Source organism: Ambystoma mexicanum, chromosome 6p, assembly GCF_040938575.1.
Source record: "Ambystoma mexicanum isolate Mex_15411 chromosome 6p, UKY_AmexF1_1, whole genome shotgun sequence".
NCBI lineage: Eukaryota > Metazoa > Chordata > Amphibia > Caudata > Ambystomatidae > Ambystoma > Ambystoma mexicanum.
The window spans coordinates 648,259,443-648,279,586 of record NC_090935.1 but is presented as its reverse complement, the minus strand read 5'-3'; the positions used below and the strand labels follow the sequence as shown (position 1 = coordinate 648,279,586).

The following is a 20,144-nucleotide window of genomic DNA, read 5'->3' as shown; positions in this document are numbered from 1 at the left end:
GACTGTGGGGGTGCCATCACTTGAATCCACAGGTGGCTAAATCCTTCTCTCCACTTGCAGGAGAATATTTCTACAGGTTAAGCAGACAAGATTAGGAGGGCAGATCCAGTCAGTCATCGCTGCACTACGCCTCACATGGGTGGAGACCGCAGCTGTCCGGGTCTGACCGACGCCCGTGTGGGAGCCAGGTGAGCGTAACAGTTACTGAAATGGAATGGATTCACAACTAGGTATGGATACATACACAAATGGCTCATTTGGAATTTGTTACTGTATCACATTGCTACAGAGAGTGCATGTATGTTTCCACCTGTATGAAATCTGAAAGATTTCATTTATAAGTATGCTTTTGTTTTCCAGTACTAAGTACATTAGAAATTCTTGTGGATCTTCTTGTGTGTTTGTAGTGAATCTCACCATTCCAACACAGAAGTCCAATTCTTGTCTTATTCTGTGAACACTGTACGTGTTGTCAGGGTTGTTTGTTGCATTCCTATGCAGGACTAACATTTGCAAACACAATTGGTCAGTACTGTGTAAGTAAATATTGTTAACAATTGGTGGCAATTGAAGTAGAATATTCATTGCTACATTAGCATAGCAACTTGCACCAGTTTCATTTGAAAATTTGACTGGACCAGCTAGTTCTGTATCCGAGTGCATTTTTCGGCCTTTCTGTTCCTTCTTTGAAGAAGTACCTGGTTTACTTTCCCTAATAGGTTCTTCTTTGCTTGTGGTACTTGATGAACCTTTAGCTTCTTTTGTTTTCTTTGAAGGATTTGCTATCCAATTCTGTTGCATTTCTGTTTGATTTAGTTTTCTTTTACCACGTTTTACTTTTTCTGGACCAGGATATTGGTTCAGATGTGGGGTGTACAGTGAACGCAGTCTATTGTATTCTAAATTGCAAGGAATATCAGCGTTCACTTTACTTGCATCAAAGTTCATTAGAAATAGACCGTCAAGTGTACATAAGTGTTATAGCGCTACGTAGCTCATGCCTTCTTTAAAGACTGTTTCCTATATCTATCAATGCTTTGTCAAGGGTAAGACCTTGGGATTTATGAATGGTGACTGCATATGCAAGAGTTAGAGAAAATTGTCCTCTACGTACATACATGTCTTTGGAGAAAAGGAATCGAGCAATTGAGCACCTATCCTTTTTACTTCTGAAAGTTTGTCGAAGCGAATATTGACAAACTGAATGTTGTTGTCACGTGGGTATGCTTGAAAGCCAACAACTGTACCCAGTGCCCCATTAACTAGCCCTTGCTCCACGTCAAGGTTACGTTTAAGCATTACTCTACAATTTAAGGATAATTTTAATATTTTTTCCAACCCAGCTGTGTTGGAGATTGAATTTTCTAAGGTATTTAGTCTTGTTGTGGCTTGCTCACACACGGGTAGTGTCACACCATGTACGTCTAGTTTGTCTGTGGTGCTAATTTCTATTATTGGTTGCTTTTCTTTATTTGACATTGTTTCATTGAATTTGAAACAGCTTGCAAGAGTTGGCATTAAGGCCATACAATGGGCCTTTTTGTGCGCTAAATGTTCCATAACATCAGTAGCACATGCTTTATCGCCATAAAGTGCATGAATGTGCCGGATTTTCAATACTGCATGTGCTGCTTGCGACAGTATACCAACTCTAATACTTTTTTAAGATGTTGGCATAAGTGAGATCTGCAGATTGCCGCATGTTTTCTGATAATTCTCTGTATTGGAAATGTTGCCAAAGGTTGGCATTTCCTATGCTGCCAACAGTTTTACGGCAGAGTTTGTGTCCTAAAGTTTTAAAAATAGGTTCACCTTTCACTGGTGTCAATTGTAGAAGATCTCCGAAAACGATAATGTGTTTTCTTGCAGAGAGGTCCTCATAGTTTGTTTTAAGTACTTCTTGCAATCTGAGGTGAATCAAGGCCAACATTAAGTTGGAGACCATGCTCACTTCATCTTTTAGTAGTATTTTCATTTGTTTTAATACTCTGCATAGTTCCATTTCAGCTTCTGCAGAAAGTTTGTAATAGTCATTTGTTTTGGTGCTCTACTGGAAGGAGTAGTAATCTGTGTAAAGTGACACCGCCTATGTTGTAGGCAGCCAAACCTGTGGGGGCAGTTACAACAGCTGGCAGTTTGTTGTTTGTCAATTGTTGAAGGAACTTGCTGATGATTTTGATCAGGAATGTTTTCCCTGACCCATCTTCACCACTAACGTACCCAAGTATAGGTTTGTAATTTTGGCAGGTACATTCTTTGTTTTCGTGTTGCACACCATGTACAATTTGTTTTGTTACATCTTCAAAAATGCTGCGCTGATCTTTAAGTTTTGCTTGTTGTACAGTTAGGTCTTCTATATCTTCTTGATAGTGACACATGGTGTTTTCCACTTCTGTCATAGCTAATTCTGCCTCATTTGCTATTAGAGGCTGTCCTAGTGGTTCTTGGCTTCCTGTTACAGAAGGTTGACTACTGTTGGAAGAGTCCTTATCTAGTTGGGCCTGCAGTTCTTAGTTTTGCTGCTCATTGTGTAACATTGTTTTGTACTGCGTTAAGTTCACATCGGTGATAGCGCTCTCATTTGCTTTGAAAGCATCTTCATAGCAGTCATAGTTATCTAGTATCTCTTCCTCTTTTCTCCACGGTTTGAAAAGTTGTAGCAGAGACATGTAATATTCTTTTTGTTGATGTTGTAAATGACAATTTAACATGATTAAGCTTCGTTTGGTAAGTTTCACTAAGCTGCCTTCACAATCGGTTACTCCAGATCTACCTTTGCTTTCATCGGGTTTTACACTATTTCTGTATGCAAAGTTTTGCGCTATGTGGTATAGACACATTCTTTTCAAAATGCTACTCCTGTTCGGATAGTATGTGTCCAGTTAATTGTTTTTTAAAATGTCTTGGCTGTTGGGATCATTTCTGGCAATTGTTTCTATGTCCCCATATGATTTCAAACTCTTTTTCTAGATTTAGCAGGACCAAGACTTAGCCATACTATGTTGTCTGATTTTCCATACTAAGCCGTACCGGTTAAACTATCTGCTGCTTCATAGGCACCACATTCTCTGAGAGAATTTTTATGCCTAGGCTGCACAATTTCTGCGATAGTGTTTTGTCTGATGCTAGGTCATCCCAGAGGTCTTGAAGCTCTGTTTTTTCTGCTTTGGTTACGTAGGCTGTAACATGTCCTGCAACAGCAGTAGAATTGTCTGCAATGTACTGCACATCTATGTTTGCATTCCATAACAGGGCAATGATTGCATTGTAATCATTGATATATTTTGCTTCTGTTTTTATGTAATACGTGTTCTTGGATGATTTACCTTTAACACTATGTCGAACTGAAAACATGAAGTTGTTCACTTCACCTGTTTCTGTAACTGGTCTAGGGAAACCAAAGCGACATTTAGTGTAGTACTTACCTTTGTTTTTGTATTTGCAACGACAATATTTTCCACATTTTTGTCTTTGAAATTGTAAAATATGCCCATGCAGGTCACTGTGTCCATTGTGCGGGATTTCACAAGTGACATTTTTGGATGAACTGCAAAACAGTGGCATCACTGTCGTGACCAAATTTAGGTGCACCTTTTGATCCATGTGAACATGTGAATATGTGGTGCTCCTCTCGCTTGATAGTCTTTTCTCCAAAAGAAGTGCTGCACTTCTCGGAGGAACAGTTTTATTGCAAATAAAGTGTAGCATAGCAATGAAACGATGATGGAAATATCTTGACACATTAACTGGATCTAGAGAGCAAAGTTCTCCAGGTGTTAACATATCTATGTTGGTTTTGTTGTTGTTTGCTATGCGTAGGAACTCATGTAAATCTTCCCATGCATATTCTGCACAACTTGGTGTCACAAACCAAGTCGGTGGTCCAAGTTTTTAGATCATACAACATACGTCTCGGTGCCGTTGAAACCAGTATTATTTTGTACCACGCATGTTTGCAAACAAATTTGTTATTTGATTGTAAAACCATCTTTTTCCTGTACTTTGTGTAGCTGACATATTTTGAAAGTGTGTTCCAGATTTCAAAATGTGTGCAACTCCGTAACATAGCGTTGCTAGTTTACTTTCAAAGAGTAGGTGAAATATGTATTCCCAGATTTAGACAAAATGTGGATCTTGCAAATACATTCGTAATGAGCGGTATTCTGATGCTGTAATCTGAGTGGGGGTCTATCATCGTACCTTCCACATTTGACAGTAGGAAATGGCAGTGGAAAAGCACGTCCTTCTATACTTTTCTCCCCATATACTCATTGGTGAACCTTTGGTTTGTCTCATTTGGTAAGTTTCTAGTGCATCATCTATGCTTTCATTGGGATGCAATGGATGAATTGTGTACTGGTCCAAAAGAGTGCATACTGCAGCAGGATCCAGAAGTTCGAATTGTCCAGTTTCTGATGGCTCTTGAATTATTTCAGTTTTCTTCAATATTTATTTCTTTGTAGTACTCGTTATTGTCTTTCAAATATTGCAAGGCTTGTCTAACTTTATGTAAGTCGACCAGTTGTTGCCAGTTTTTTTTATCCTTTGTTGGAACACCATTTACCAAGACAATTAAAGAATGCGCTATTGAACGTTGCACTCCTAGAGTGTGTACATTTTCGGTTAGATCTAATGGCAAATAAACTACTTTTCCACGATTGCCTTTCACCAATTCAGAGGGGGATAATTTTGCTGTTTTTGGGTGAAGGCGTATAATTGCTTGAAATGGGTGAACTGTTTGAATTATGATGCTCTCATGCAAATTGAGTTGTTGCAGGGTTTTTGGTAGTGGAAACAATTCCAAATTATTAGTGATAGCACGTGAAGGAGTTTGGTTGTTTTAGTTTTGTAGTGCAGTAACTGCAAAATATTAGGGGTGCTCTTATTTCTTATTTGATTTCTTCTAAAAGGTACAGAGCTAATTGAAACCATTTGGAATCTTCATTGTCTTCTATTTTGTATTCTATGTCTACATTTTTTGTGCTCCTTTTGTAAACCGTTCTGCGGCAACACACACACACATGGTTTGGTACTTCATCCGATGCCCTTTTAAATTTTAGGATTTCTTTTCTGTATGTGTGTAATAGAAGGTTGCTATGTGCAGATTTGTTGCTACTATGCTCTAAAACTATTGCATTTTGTGAGTGACTTTCACTTCCAAAATATTTTCTCTGGATACGGTCAATTTCTTCTTGTAGGTATTTGGGTGTACCATGCAAAAGAGTGTAATTTAAATTGGCTAATTCTGAAGCTGGACTTTTAGCATAGTATATTTTATACACTAGATTTCTTACATTTGAATGATGTGTTGATATCCTTTTAATATAATGGAAGGTGCTTTTGCAAATAGGTCTAGAAATGCAGGCTCATGAATGTCCTTACAGTCCTGTGTATTTGCACACTGGACATGTATCCATATTTTGCAGCACTTTCATTTTTATTTTGTCTTTACCTTTCATACTGATTGAGGAACTGACGTTGTTACGGAGAATTCTCTTATAAGGCTAATTTCCCAAACCTAGCGAGTCCCCCAGCAGCTTTGCTGGATTTTTGGTTTTTTTTTTTTTTTTCTCCTGCTAAGAGTGAGACTCTTTTCCTCCCATTCTTAGGCTTGTCTTTGACTTTTTGTGTGCTTATGGGCTATGGGGTCTTTTACTCCATAGGGTATCATCTGTTTTTGGTGTGTGTTACACAGCACCCTCAGTGCAGTAACACAGGGGTGTCATAGTGACCCCCAAACATAGACTCCATACCCTGGGACTGACTACTGTCTCCCAGGGCATGTAAAGTCACCATTGACTTTACTAGTCTTAAATTGTGAACAGAACCAGTACAAACCATCACATTGTGGAAGTACTGGTAGGGGTAATTTGATTGCCCTTGGGATGTTTTCAAGGGGGCACTGTCCAGTCCCCGCTTGAGTTTCTGGCTGGTGGCAGTGGTTACCACGCAAAATATTCCACCGGAATATTTCCTATGGGATTTTCCAATTTTAAACGCACCACTTTTTGGTGCAATGTTAAAGATACCGCCGGTTTATTTATTTAATATTAAATCCCCGGTTGGGTCTTTTTTGCCAGAACTCTTTTCTAAAATGGCGTTCGTGTCCGTCTCTGTAACTCCAACTAAGGTCGGGCCCTTTGTTCCACTTTTTGGCGGGCTTCTCCACAGAAGCCCTCCAAATGATGCCACTCTGTCTGGGTTCCACAGGATGTGTGGGTGGGGGAATTGGCACCCTGGACTGCGTTGCCTTAGCAACCCAAGTCGCACTCTGTCCTGATTGGGCTAGTGGTGAGACGCCCGGCTCACCACTTAGCATGTTTGAGGGACAGCTAGGCTGTTGAATGGGGGTTTTTCTGCATAAAAGCAGGGCTTTTGGGACTGGAACTTCAGAAGTCGCCACAGGACCTAAGAAATCCGAAGAGGGGAGAAGCTGAGCCATCTGCAACGACACCATCGGTGGAGCCCTGCTGCAACGACCTCCCCACATGCTCAGAGGAAGAAGACACTTTCAGCAGAAGATCTTCTCTTGTCGTCGGGAAAGTGGTATCAACCAGTTCACCATTTCGCCTTCCAGGACGTCTCTTGGTCGAATCGCCTGTGCGAAGCACCCCGGCGGCCGGATAGCCAAGCTGCACCACTGTGACCGGGAATACCAGGAACGCACCTTTTAACCGACTAACTGGTTTCTTCCCTGGGCAGTGCAACGACTCCAAGTTTCCTCCTCGACGAGACCCTCTCTTCCCCTGGTCGAAACCACGAACTGCACCCGCTGCTAGGAGCAACTGCCACCGCTGGAGCTTCCTCAACTTTAAAGGTACTGTGTTCCACCTGGCCTCCCTTTCTTCGGTTTGCCCAAGGTGACCCTTAAATCCTTGGCTTTCCAACTGGGTTGGCCCCCAGACCTTCTAACTTTATCTTTTGAACCACCCCAACCTCTTTTGAACATTTCTACAAAGACTTGAATGCATTTCACAACTGTGTGATCTTGGGCACATTTCTCCTTGCTCCATTTAAAGTGGGCCTGGCCTATGAACTTTGGCTCTACAGTAGACTCTGCCTTCACTAACTTGTTTTGGTCTTTTAAAAGTGTTGGGGACTGTTTTATTTTTATGACCTGCCTTTTTCTCTCCCTTTTACTTAATTATTGGAGTGCCATCTAAGTTACGCGCTCACCTCTGTTTTGACAAAAAGTGGTGTTTTAACTTAGACTTGTCTAAATAATTTTTAAGGGAGGTGTGTATACTTTTCTGATTGTGTTTTGAACTTGCTTTGATTAATAGTGCTAGTGTATTTTCTAAAGTGTGTTAAATAAATAATGATATACTTTTGACACAAAGCTCTGGTCAGTGTTTGCTTGTTCTACTCTGTTTTTGCCCCTATTGTGTATCCTCTGTATACTGCCTAACTCTTCCTCAGAGAAGTCTGTCTGCTCAGCCACAGATACCAGGTAAATCTGGGTGGTGCAGACTGCTACCAATTGGGTTTACTGCTTACTCCTGTAGTCGTAATCATTTTGCAGTGGTCCCCAAGGGAACTACACAGGATTCTGCCTAACAGACGTAAAGATTTGAAAGATTTGTTAGGAATGGCACACATTGATGTGCACAGCCATTTGTATACTGGACGGTCTGGTTGAGTCAAATCGCGAGGTAATTCTGAGTTTTCAGGGGATACTTTTCTAAGCACTATTTCTTGTTCCATGATGGTCGTATTGTTTTTTTCATACCCTCGCCCACTGCTATGGATGGCAAGTGTTTGTTTGATTTTGTTTGTATGCTTCTTCATTAAAATATGATTCTGTGGTTGTCGTGTGACTCCATTCACCTCCACAAATATGTAAGAAGTTATTCTTGTTTACATTCCGTTTATTGCTAAGTTTGTTTTGTAGTTTGGTACTTAATTTTGTTAGTGATTTCATTCTATTTCATGACCAACTTCCTTTTGAGAAGGATTGCACTGTCCACGAGAGTTTGTAGGATTAATTTTCTACGGTAGGTTTTAAGGGTTGACGATTTCGGTCTTGTTCTTATGAGATTCTGAAGGACTCTGTGGCAAAACATTTTTGTTAAAATATTTTTTTTACTATGCGTTCTTGTTACTATATCAGGATTAATAGGAACATTTTTAAAAATACTGGTAGAAGATTTCTTGTGAAGAGTTCTGTGTTTCATGGTACATTTTGATGGAGGAGGTAAAGTTTCGGTAGTTGAAGCTTCCTTTGGAACAAAACAGCTAATAGTCATTTAGGAAAACCAAGTTCTGTACAAACTCTGCTACAGATGGATACTTAGGTTGGACACTTATTTTTATTTGCTCTACTTCAGCGTTCCTTTCTACGGACTTGCTTTTTGGTAGGCATTCTTTGGTGTCTGTTGAAAAAAAGAAGGCATGGTTTGGTCTGTTGTACAATGTATGTGTGCTGTGTGCATGCGTTTGATGGGGAATCTCTTTGTGGTGGTGTCTGTGCATTGGCCTCTTACAATGATTTGGGAAGGCTATTTTTTTGTTTGTATACTACTACAATGTGCTTCAGATGAGAGTACAAAGTGGACTAGTGGTGAGCAGAAGTATTAATAGTAAACATAATGACATAAAATTAAAACATCTAATTGTTTTCTAGTACTAACATTCTAATGTTTTTTTTATTTGCGTTTCAAACACACAGGGATTTCTGAGCCATTCTGCCTGTTATTCTTTACATAATGAATGAGGATTTGTGGTTAGAATGGTTCTGAAATCAATGTTTGCTTTGGTGTACAAATTAAATAAATAACCCACACAGTCTGAGTAATAATTGGAATATAAAGGTAGTACTGTACTTACTTTTTTTTTGCGGAATGACCAGTTTTCTTCAGATATGTCGTTTGCAGTGTAGATGCTGTTGATTTTCAGGAGAGTAGTTTTCACTGCGAATGAACACATTTTTTTTACTACCTTTGTGTGCTTAACCAGTGATGTTACTATATACGTTACTTTTGTTTCTTTTATCGGAGTATTCCACTTTCATATTTCAACATAGTGCATGTGCACATTTCACTTCCATGTGTGCCACCTCTATATGTTTGCAATATCTTAATTGCACGTGCTTCAGAAATAAGTACACTTATTGGGTCATGAAAACGCCTTGTTATTTAAAGCTGTATTATCTATTGGAGAGAGGTTTGTAAGCGATAGGTCATTATAGTAGATGGGGGGGAAAAATTCCTCTACTTTCATATTATAAGTACGAATCCGAAAAATCGGAAGACCCTCAGCGGGAGATGCCACCACAGCAATCGGGAGCATTTATTTTTCTCATACGATCGCACTGCAAGTAGCATTAATGTAGGCGGTACACGTTACAAAATTCAGATATTTCCTAATGGACAATTGAGTTTCGTGCTCAATAGGGACGGTTCTGACGTATGTATAGGTTGTTCCAGAGACATTAAGTAGTGCGGTTTGTCAATGAAAAAATTGCATATCTTGCACATAAAGAGGGAGCGTTGGTATGTGTTGCCTATGCAGACTTATTGCCATTAAGTTGTTTAAATTAAATCATAAGGGTTGCACATGTTCTCTGATTAAAACATGCATACCTGTACTTTATACTCATGCATGTGTGCATACATGGAGATGTACGTAGAAATCCGCGACACTTGCACAGTAGTTTTTGAAGTAGGCACTTTGCAATGATATGCAACTTGCCTTCAGAGTCATCGATAGTACATTTGAAGTGCGAAATGTTGATGACGGAGTTTGATTTAGCGAAAATTATTGTGATTGGTAGATGGTTGTGTGACTGCTTAGTTCTGTCCCATGAGGGAATGGATTTGCGATTGATGTAGAAAGGGTAGAAGGACTGGGTAAGAGTTACGTTCCCCGCACGTACACAACACTTGTCCGCGGGTAGGGTGTGTCACATATGGATTTCTACAGCAAATCCGGCATGGAAAGGGCACTGTAGGCTTCAGCCAATCAGATGTTCACATTGCTCTTTTGTGTCGAAAGACAGTGCGTACACTGAAGATGGCAGAGGTGTAGAGAGTCAGGGTTTTGGTGCTTGGGGATATATTTGTCCATGGTTTACAGCACTATGCTGAGAGTAGGCATGTGGCACACCATTTTGATGTGAGAGGAGTGGAGGTAGTGTGGAGCGATGAGTGATCGCAATGTTGAGGCAATTCTGGAAGTTTGCCGACACATGCATATGATGACCACTCCGCATGTGGTATTTTTGCACTACGGTGCTTGCCATTTGGGCTACGAGTCTTCACGTACTTTGTTAAAAGCCTTGGAACAGTTGGTTCAAGCTGTCATGAACATCTTCCCAACTGTGACAGTAATTTTTTTCTGGTTTACTCCCTAGAGGAAAATGGGACAACAGTTCTGTTTTCTGTCGTGATCAAAATATTGGGAGGTGTATCGTCAATCGCGGCATGCGTGCTTTCATGTTAGGAGCTGGTATGTTTTTCTGCAGCCACGATAACATTGTGCCCAGTAATGCCGATTATTTTGAAGTAGATGGTGTTGCGTTGTCTTCTTTGGGAAATGTAAAGTAAGGGCAACACTGCAAGCCACCGATACAGCTCGCTCAGTGGACACTCACAGCAACCAAGTGTAACCACAAATAATGGTTCTCACCACCTTTATCGACCTGGATTCAAGACTGATCCTGCAAGTAACCACAGAGATCACCAACCCACTTTGCGGACTACAATCAACATGCCAGGAAATCAACCGCTGGCACCTTTAACAACAATCAGTCGTGACGCTTGAAACTACCTTAGGTGCCTGGCACTCTCCTTCTGGCACCATTGTGCTCCATTACCCCTCAGTCCTGATGACAGTACGGTGCCATTACCAGCAGGTTACGACCACTTCAACCGAGGGTTTTCTTCACCTATCCACCGCACCAGAAACACCTGAATTGTTTGTGTCGACCATGCTTGTGTACTGCCTTATTACTAGCAATACATAAAATCAGTCATTTGAATTGTACTAACCCACTGAAATATGTACATACAATATTTTTTGTGCCCAGGCCAGCATGTCATTGTTTTAAATACTTTTTTGTATGTGAACTAATAAATTGCAGAATTCAATTAATTCATTTCACTACCCCCTTTTTTTTCTTATTTGATCTTCTGGAAGAGCACACTGATATGTTATCTAAAGCTTCACTGCACGTTTTAAACAAACTACCTTAGCGTCACTGATAAGGGTAGCTTTTGACTCCAATTTCTTTTGATATATTCTTTGGAAAATGCCATGTTCTTTTGGAATGTACGGCTTGCTTTAGAGAAGGTTCTATAATGGGTGTAGGAGTAAAGCAATAAAAAAAATTATATAAAAAAAGAAATAACAGGTATCTGTAAGGCATCTGCCCCAAAAAAAAACGCTCTTTTCAGAGCCCACCTTAAAGGGGAAAAGGGGAATAATACTTAAATGTGCAGTCGTCGTGCTCTGATTCTGTTCGTGTCCGCAGACATGGCGGTGGTTTTCAGGCAGCGCATGTTAACAAGGGGGATTATGGGATGGAGCCGTATGCAAATAAGAATGAGCGAAGCTAGGGATTGGTCAGTAAAGTTCAGTGGGTGTGTTCTGAATGGAGAAATTTACTGAGACCGTCTTCTCCCTGACAGACTAGACAGCCATGGCTCTGTGTGCGCAAACAGATTATCTGGATTTTGGGAGACTACTGGATACATTGGTTGAAGGTGCACGCAGAAAGTGGCGGTCTATCTACAGATCTTGGATTTCCTCATGTGGAAGTACACTGGCATGGCTGGCGTGCGTGAAATGAGGTGGCTCGACTTGGTACCTCTCTGTACTACTTTACAAAAAGAGCGACATCCTGACATAATTATCATTCACTGTGGAGGAAACAGTTTAGGCCATGTCTCTGGAATTTCTTTGCAATTTGCAATGAAAGAAGGACTTGCGAAGGTCATGGACATGTTTCCAAATTGCCAAATACTTTTTTCCCGTATTGCACAAAGACAAATATGGCTGCATTCTTCTGCATTTGGTCCACAAATGGAGAAAGCGAGGCGCAACGTCGATAAGGCTGTTTGTGCCTTTCTAAGAGATGTTGGCATGTCCTCTTTCCACAATGAAAACATTTTGTTTCGCAGCTCTTTCATTTTTCGCAGAGATGGAGTCCATCTCACATATGCTGGCAATCAGATTTTTCTTCGCAATGTACAATCGGCTTTGCAACCTTTTTTGAATTGACTGTACTCTTATTTGACAATCACTAATTTCAAATGTTCAATTTTTGACACACACACCACCACCAAAAGGCTCTTTTTCAGAGCCGCCACTTACTCCCAGCGTACAGTCCATTGGTTTTGTTCCGCTTGCACCCTCCATTTTTGTGTGTCCTACGACTGTCCGGACTTTTTCAAAAATGCCCACAACGGTCACTTGATAGTTCTATTGTTATACTACGAAAGACGGCTCTGAAAAGAGCAATTTTTTTTTTTTGCTGTACTTTTCCACTTCACTGCTTTTGGCCACACGACACACTAGAAGAGGAGGTCAAAGGAGGGAAAGGAAGGGACACCAACCACGGGGATGAGAAGGGGCAGGAGGAGAGAATGATATAGGGTGAGCTTTACTTGGGTAGGATGCACTACTTCTGATGCTCCGTGACCCTAGCCTCAAAAGCACTTAGAAAATTCTCCCCCCTGCAGAGTACTGCATCGCAATACGCACACAATATTGTCAACTTCAAAAGGTAAGGGTCGCATTGCAAATGGCTTGTGATGCAGCTAGAGGGATGCGCTCCCCCACCCGAGTCTCTTGTGGTGAGAGGATTGGACATGGAGGATGCTGTGGAGGAACTCAATCTACTTCGTTCTTCACATGGCACCAACTTGCGAATGTCCGCACTGTGGAACGAAGTTAGGTGTCACTTCATGGTTGTCGTACCAAAGCTGTACGCACTAGGTATCCCGCGACTCAGCACCAACTGGCACTGGTTACACCAGGTTCGCACGTGCTTTTGGTACGTTCCCACAAACGGAAAACAAACGCCACACCCACGACTCCGAGTGCTTGCAGTGCGGAGTTCCTCCACCTCATTCTCTTCTTCCTCTTCCTCCTCAATCTCTACATCCTCACCCGTATAGCCTTCTGCAAGCCCTTGGGGAGATGGAGGGTTTGGGGTGCTGCTGAGGCTAATGAAGCTACAGTAGCCATGGATGCCATGCCAGATACTTTCCTATTGGTCGCTACAGCAGTAAAGGCAGCACAACTCAATCTGCTATAGCCAGAAGCACAATGAAGATGCGCTCGGGGGTGTGGCCATTCATAGGGGTGGAGGGGTGCGCCTAATGACCATCTTGTTCACTCAAAAGCGTTCCAAAAATGTTAAACAATACATCCACCGGTACACCTATTGTATGGGGCATGTGAAATGCTTATTTTACACTGTGAAATAACTTCCCTTTTGTGTACAAGTTATTTTGTAATGTCGCGGAAGCACACAAACGGCGCAAATTAGTCCACACGACATCCTGAACACATCCGCGAGGGAAATGGGTGGCCGGTGGACAGCAAATGTATACTAACAAACTTACGCGTGCGCGCAACTGTCCTACGGACAGTGTTCAGTTCCTCAAACTAATTATAAGTGCGCCACAAATGAAATGGACAGTTAGGGACAGGCGCGATGTTCATTGTACTTATGGATGTACTGCGCATGTACATACATCATCTGCTGACTGCACGGACAGGTCCACTGTCCTTAGGACACCTCCATTTTGTTTGGCCACCAACATGCCGCCCACCACCCTTGTTCTACTGACGGTTCCATCTTGGCTGCGGACGATACGGACAGGTATACTGTCCTTAAGACACTCCCATTTTGCTAATTTAGACATCCCGGACACCTGGTGTACTCTACGAACATGTTCTATCTCGTTTGTAAGCAGTACTGAGAGGTATAATATCATTAGGGTGCCCCTTTGTTTATTTACGCACACCTTGCACAGATGGTGCGTTCTAACATCAGTTCCATCTTGGTTGATATTGGTACGGGTAGGTGTGTTGTCATTAGAACATTCCTATTCTATTGCTTATGGGTAGCTAAAACAGGCGTGCTGTTCGCGAACATTTTAAGTCTTTTTTAAAAAAAAAAATCTTCCACCTCTGCAACAACAACAAATATACAAAAACTTTCCATAAACCTCACACACAGTTCAGTCAAGAGAAATACAGGGGGAAGCAGATACTGACACACATATAGGGGAATTAGGATTCAACACAGGCTGGTTATGAGGATGATTTGTGTGGGGAAGAAGGGATGGATGTTTCATCAAAACTTCTGTTCTTCTGGAAGGTTTGGGGATGGTTCACTAGGGAATGGAGAAGGAGGGCAGGTACAGGTGCAACAGTGGTAACGTACTTTCCGTCTCACAACGTCCTCCACAAATTCCCTTTAAACTTTTAAAATCGTCATTCAGTGTCTCCATTTTCAGTTCAATCCTTTTCAGCCTGTCTTCCTCTGTAGATTATTGCCCTTTCTTAATTTCTTCCCTGCTATGTTAAAAATAAATATACATATGTTAAATGCCTATAAAATGCTGATCATTATTTTGCTTATGCAGAGCAGTGTGTACCATTATTGTCGCTGTCTTCGGACATTTCCCCAAGCGGGAAATTCTCCTCCACCCACTCCAAAGGACTGGCCATTTCTGTGTCAAAACAACAAAGAAACTATATTTTCTGCCCCACATACCAAAAAGGTAGACTCACATATAAGAAAAATGAAGTTCCCTTACTATTTTGTTGTACTTTCCCTTCGTTGTAGTGCGTGCGTCTGCTGTCGGTTCTGGCTGCAGAGTTTCTGTAAGGTAATTACGTTGGAGACATACCCTTTTTGGTTATGGTACAATCCAATTCATTCTACATGGTCATTAAATGCATGGTTTTAATTTCACACGTTTAGGTTTCCCTACTTCTTTATTAGTACTTGTAATGTCTGTCCTTTTTCCTAGGTGCGCAATTTTAGTGTGAGACAATAGTAAAATTTCAGGTACCTCCTGCCTGTTTGGCCACTGTTGACCATGTCCGCGCCCATCCGCAAACAGGCGCTCCAGTCTGTGCCTTTCAAATATCAATAGCGAGGGGGTTCTGTATGTTCTGTTACATGTGTATATAAAGTAAGTAAATTATACTATATATCTTCCAAGATCACATCATGATAATGTATATTCAACAAAAACTTTATTGCCACGATGTTATGATTAAGTTCCCCTTCACAAAAACTGTCAACTGCAGCACACAAACAACTTTGTTTAGGGGACGTTATGGCTAAGTTGCCCTACCAAAAACCTGTCCACTTCACTAAAAACCCTTTCTAACGTCCCATTATGTTTCAAATTACAACTGAAAAACCCCTGGAATTCGTCGGTTATGGTAGACTAAGCACCCATTCCTGCCATCAACCCCTGTGCACTGCTAACACTACCAACCAGGACATGAAAGATGCCATCACAAATGTGATTGATGAAATCACTGACAACATCACATGTTTAGCCCCTTTGTTTTCCTCCACTGCCATATACATATTTGTATATTCAGTGAAACTACTTTGTCAAAGGGACGTTATACTTCACAGTAAAACCGAAAAACACTAGACATTCCCTACATATGGTATGCTAAACAACCGTAACTCGCGCCACCTACGTGCATTGCTAAGACCGCTCAGACCTTTTCTTCTTCTTACCTGCTGGGCCCTTCTCTAGCCAGCTGGAGAGGCGGGAACGACGATCCCTCATGGTCCGTTCCGATAGGTTCTTGCAGAACGCACAGTCCTTCTCCACGTGCGTCTTGTCCTCATGAAGGCAGTAGAGACATCTTGAATGCTCGTCCTCCTTGAAAACATACTGTAAACTGCATCCAGGGCAGTTCCTGAACAGCTTGGATCCGGGCGTCAAGCTACCCTTGTCCTGGGCCGCGTCCATGGTACGCCTCAGATCTTCTGGAATCCTCCAAGAAGCGTCACTCGACGAAAACTTCACCCTCGAGGGGCGTTGGAAATTCCGAAACGGGTTCCCGTTGATCGGAAGAAACGGTGGAGCTTGAGGCTCGATTTAACCGAAAAATTCGAAAATCTCCTTGAAAAAGCACGTAAACGCAGCAAAAGCTCGAGAGCTATAGCACGAGGACTCCCAACACTTGAACGTGCAGTAAAAATCGGAAGATGGCTGCCAGAGGAGGGGCTTAGGTAGAGGGCAGTCATTGGCTGGGGGCAGTATGACCCAGAGACCAGTGATTGGTTATTAGTAGAAAGACAGTTTAGAAACGAAACTGAAACAGATTTTTTCTTTACCGAGGATTCCCAGCCTGACGGGGAATATTCATGAGCATGTGAATCCATGCCAGACCCATGCTGGAGTACAACAGTTACAGGTAAGTAACTTGTTCCACATGAAATGTGCAAATTTACTAAGATTGTATGAAAAGATCGCACTTGCTTGAACAGGTTTCATCACTGGTTCATGTGGTCTGTAGTTGATGGGAGCATGATCTGAGCGTGATCTGTTTTTATTTACATTTTTGGTGCTGCTCAAACACTAAACAAACCTTAAATAAACCTTTTTTTAATTTCTGCTTGTAGGTCTCACGCGGTTGCATGTGTGAATCAATTCATCATCAGTAGGACTCAAGCTCTTATGTTGCATGTGGATTCATTTATTGAAGTAAGTGACACCTTTCTTCAGATACTTTCTGTGTATTTGTGGGCATCCTATATGGGCTTTTTTTGTTCTGCTTTTTGTTACAAAATATTTGACCAGCAATGGAATGGTGATTTGAAACCAATGATAATAGTTATCGGTTTTAGACATGTCCTACATAGTGGTTTATTTTAGATAGGTTGTTAATAAAGCAACAACTTGATGGGGCAGATTATTTCCTGTATTTTCAAAGATTGTTTTTATTCTGCTTGTGGATCTCTAATACTGGCAATGTACGGAAATGTAATTACGGCAGTATTTGATGGGCAGCTGGAAGTGGCTGTATTGTTTTACCACTGTAATTGCCTCAATATGCAAGTGCTTTGTCACTATAGTTTGAGATTATTTGCTTGCTTTCTGGTTTTGCATGTGTGTTGAGTATGAATGTGAACCTGGCCCTTGGGGCACCAGCGTCAAGGAAATCGTTTTCAGAGGTGTTGGGATGCAGATGCTTTCTGGAATATTTACAACTGTAAAATTCTCCCTCAGCCCTCTTGGTTAACTGAAACCCCCTTCTTGATTGTGCAAAACCCTTGGCTTGCAATCTCTTTGATAGTGTCCTGCGACTGCAACAATTTATCACTAGGTAATTGCCTCTGCTTCTCATATTAACCTTCTCAACATTTGGAAAATGTGCCCTTTTCTTACTAACCACTCTACACAAAAACTCTTATCTCCACTCTTGTGCTCAGTAAACTAGACTGCTCAAGCTTACTCCTTGGCCTTCCTCTCTACTCCTTGCTCCCTCTAGACAAAGTCCTCAACTTTGCTATATGCAGTCTACTACTCACCCAGATCCTCCCCTTCTTCTAACTGACAACATACTGGTAGGCAATCCATATATAACTGCTCTCTTAAAATTCCTTCTCCTAATCCACAAAGCTATTGATGGTCTTGCTCCTCAGTACCTGGCTGATTGTATCTGTTTAATCACCATCACTTTTCCTCCGATCCTCCTAGGCAATCAACCATGTCTTCCCATACCATCCCTGTACCTCTTCTCGCTTTTTCTCTTTTTCTTCCTACTCTCCCTGCTCCACTGGAACCCTCTGCCCATAACAATTAAAGCCTGCCCAACTGTGGATCTCTTCAAAGCTTGGATTAAACTTCACTTACTTGCTAAAACCTGAGCTTCCCCTGTTCTCCTCCTGCTCGCCCCCATCCTCCCTAGCTTATTCCACCACAGTCTCCAGTAATGCTTAATGTAATTCTGTATATTTAATTATTACTCAACTTTAGTTTGAAGTACTTGCCCCCTTATGTTAGTTACCTTCTGTAAGTCGCCTGTTTTCTCATACAGTTTTTGTCCCTTGTAAGTCTTATTTAAAAAGATTTTTGGACCCTCATAAACTGGCTCACTAGTTCTCATCTTCATGCTATTATACAGACACCCTTCATGGGCGTACCTCTGCCACGTGTAACTTATGTCATTTCTGATTGAAATGGACGTCCCTGTTCAAATCAATACAAATGTACAACAATGGAATGAAAGTATAATAGTGCAAGGGAACCAACATAACCGAATTTCTTTTGACTCTTATCCCTAACCTTTCCATTGACATTCTTTCCCACTCAATTCACTTCATTGGTGTAGTCTAGCAAAATACAGGTTGGTCCACTGCTTGATGGAAATGGAGTATCCAAGGGCATTTGGGACATACTTGCTCCGGCACAAACACTAGCATAGACGGGTGGTTAACTTGTGTTAGACTTGTCACTATATTCCTATGGAAAACAGTTTTTGACTACCTCTTCCACCTTATTGTCTTGTCTGTTGGCCACCGGCAGTGTTCCCAAATTCATAATTTGTTGAGACTATCTCCTAGATGGCCTACATGGGGTAAATCATGTGGCACAAAAGATACATTGTTAACCATTCTTAATAGTCAAGATGGGGTAGTGATAATTGCCTATAGGAGCTCAGGTGTTTAACTGCAGCTTAAGCAGGGGTGGGAGAGGTAGGAAATCCTCTTGGATTGGTCTAAGGAGAAATGTGTCTGGATTGTTAAAGTATGAAGTGTCAGGGTAGTCTCTAGTTTAAATGCTGGTCTCTCTGAATCTCTTCACTGACCAGTCTCTGATGCAGCCTCCAGCTATATTATTGCTATTTGTAAGGCATCCATGGGGATGGTGCCTAGCTTAAGACCTCCTGATACAAGGCGTATAGTGCCCAGATCACTCTGAAGGATTGCCAGTTTCTCAGGCCTCTGAGCGCTTTTACCACCCAAATCTTCAAGTTGCTAAGCTTTCCTAGGACCTTTTTAGTTCTAGATGCTCAGCCAGCCTGCATAAGCAAACCTTGTCCATCGCTCAATGTTATTGACAGTAGTCTGGATACTGCGTTCATTGTCCTGGTAGCTACTTGCATCCTGGGTGACTGCTTCTTTTCTGGGCTTGTCTTCACCTTTACCTAGACCTTTTCTCTCCCAGCCCGATCTGTGGTGGTTCAACATATACTATGCTAGTCTCATCTGCATGGATACTGAATAGGCTTCGTTTCTCAATTTGGTAATTTCCCCCAGCTGTTATGGGATTGTGCCTTTATAAGGGTTGATGACCATTGTTAGTCATCTTGGGTTCAGGCTGAAGTTCTACCCTCTTTGTTAGCCTCTGCTTTCACATACTCCGGATCCGAGGCAGCTTTGCAAGTTCCTCTACTGCTGCCCTCTATAAATGTGACATCTGTGACACTAGCTTTGCAGGAGTGGCAGAGCTTTCTGAGTCTGAGACTGCGAAGGATTGCTGCGATAATGTGACATCCCAAGTACTGACCAAGCACATTACACAATCTTCTGTCTCTGCTCCTGTTCTATGGGTCTGTTTTCAATAGCTCTGTTCCAGGTCATTTCACCAAATTAAATTACTTTGCTGTGATTTAGTTAGCTGGTATTATTTGAAAATGTTACTTCAAGATCTTCAAGATCTTTTTGGGGGGGGGTTGTCCTTCCCATGCCCCCCTTCCCCTTCACCCATGCCCGAAGCCCTTTCCCACCCCTCTTTTACCCCTTACCCTACAAATATATCTAAATTCAAAGTATTTCAAAGTTATACCCACAAAGTAATATTACAACAAACAAACTTACTTTGTGGTAACAACTGCATCCCCTCTGTGAGGTTCCTGTCTGACATACTGCACCCGGTGGTGCTAATGGTTTCTCTGCATGGTTTCTGGATCTAGGATTTCTTAAAAGCTATAATTTCCATGTGGTTCTGCCCTTTACATTTGCGACCTGGACATGAGAATACACTTCCTGCTTTACACCTATGCTCAGATCTGCAATTTCAGTACTTGTGGAGGTTTGTTTCTCCTTCTAATTAACACATATAGACATATATATAGGGAAGGAAGGATAGCTCATGGGCAACGCGTTTGTCTTGGAAGCAAGATAACGCGGCAAAAAACTGATTTGAATC

The 20,144-nt window shown here is 41.6% G+C and overlaps 1 protein-coding gene across 2 annotated transcripts in view; it reads left to right on the top strand.

Annotated features, from left to right (window-relative positions):
- The window catches only part of TNPO1 (transportin 1), a 1,970,728-nt gene that overhangs the window by 502,523 nt on the left and 1,448,061 nt on the right, over positions 1 to 20,144 (top strand). For both annotated transcript variants that reach the window (XR_011280658.1, XM_069627508.1), the window contains exon 6: positions 16,613 to 16,694. Coding sequence is in view for 1 of the 2 variants with exons in the window: in XM_069627508.1 (XP_069483609.1) it covers positions 16,613 to 16,694 (82 nt within the window). In the remaining variant the exon portion in view is untranslated. The remainder of the gene's footprint in view (positions 1 to 16,612; positions 16,695 to 20,144) is intronic.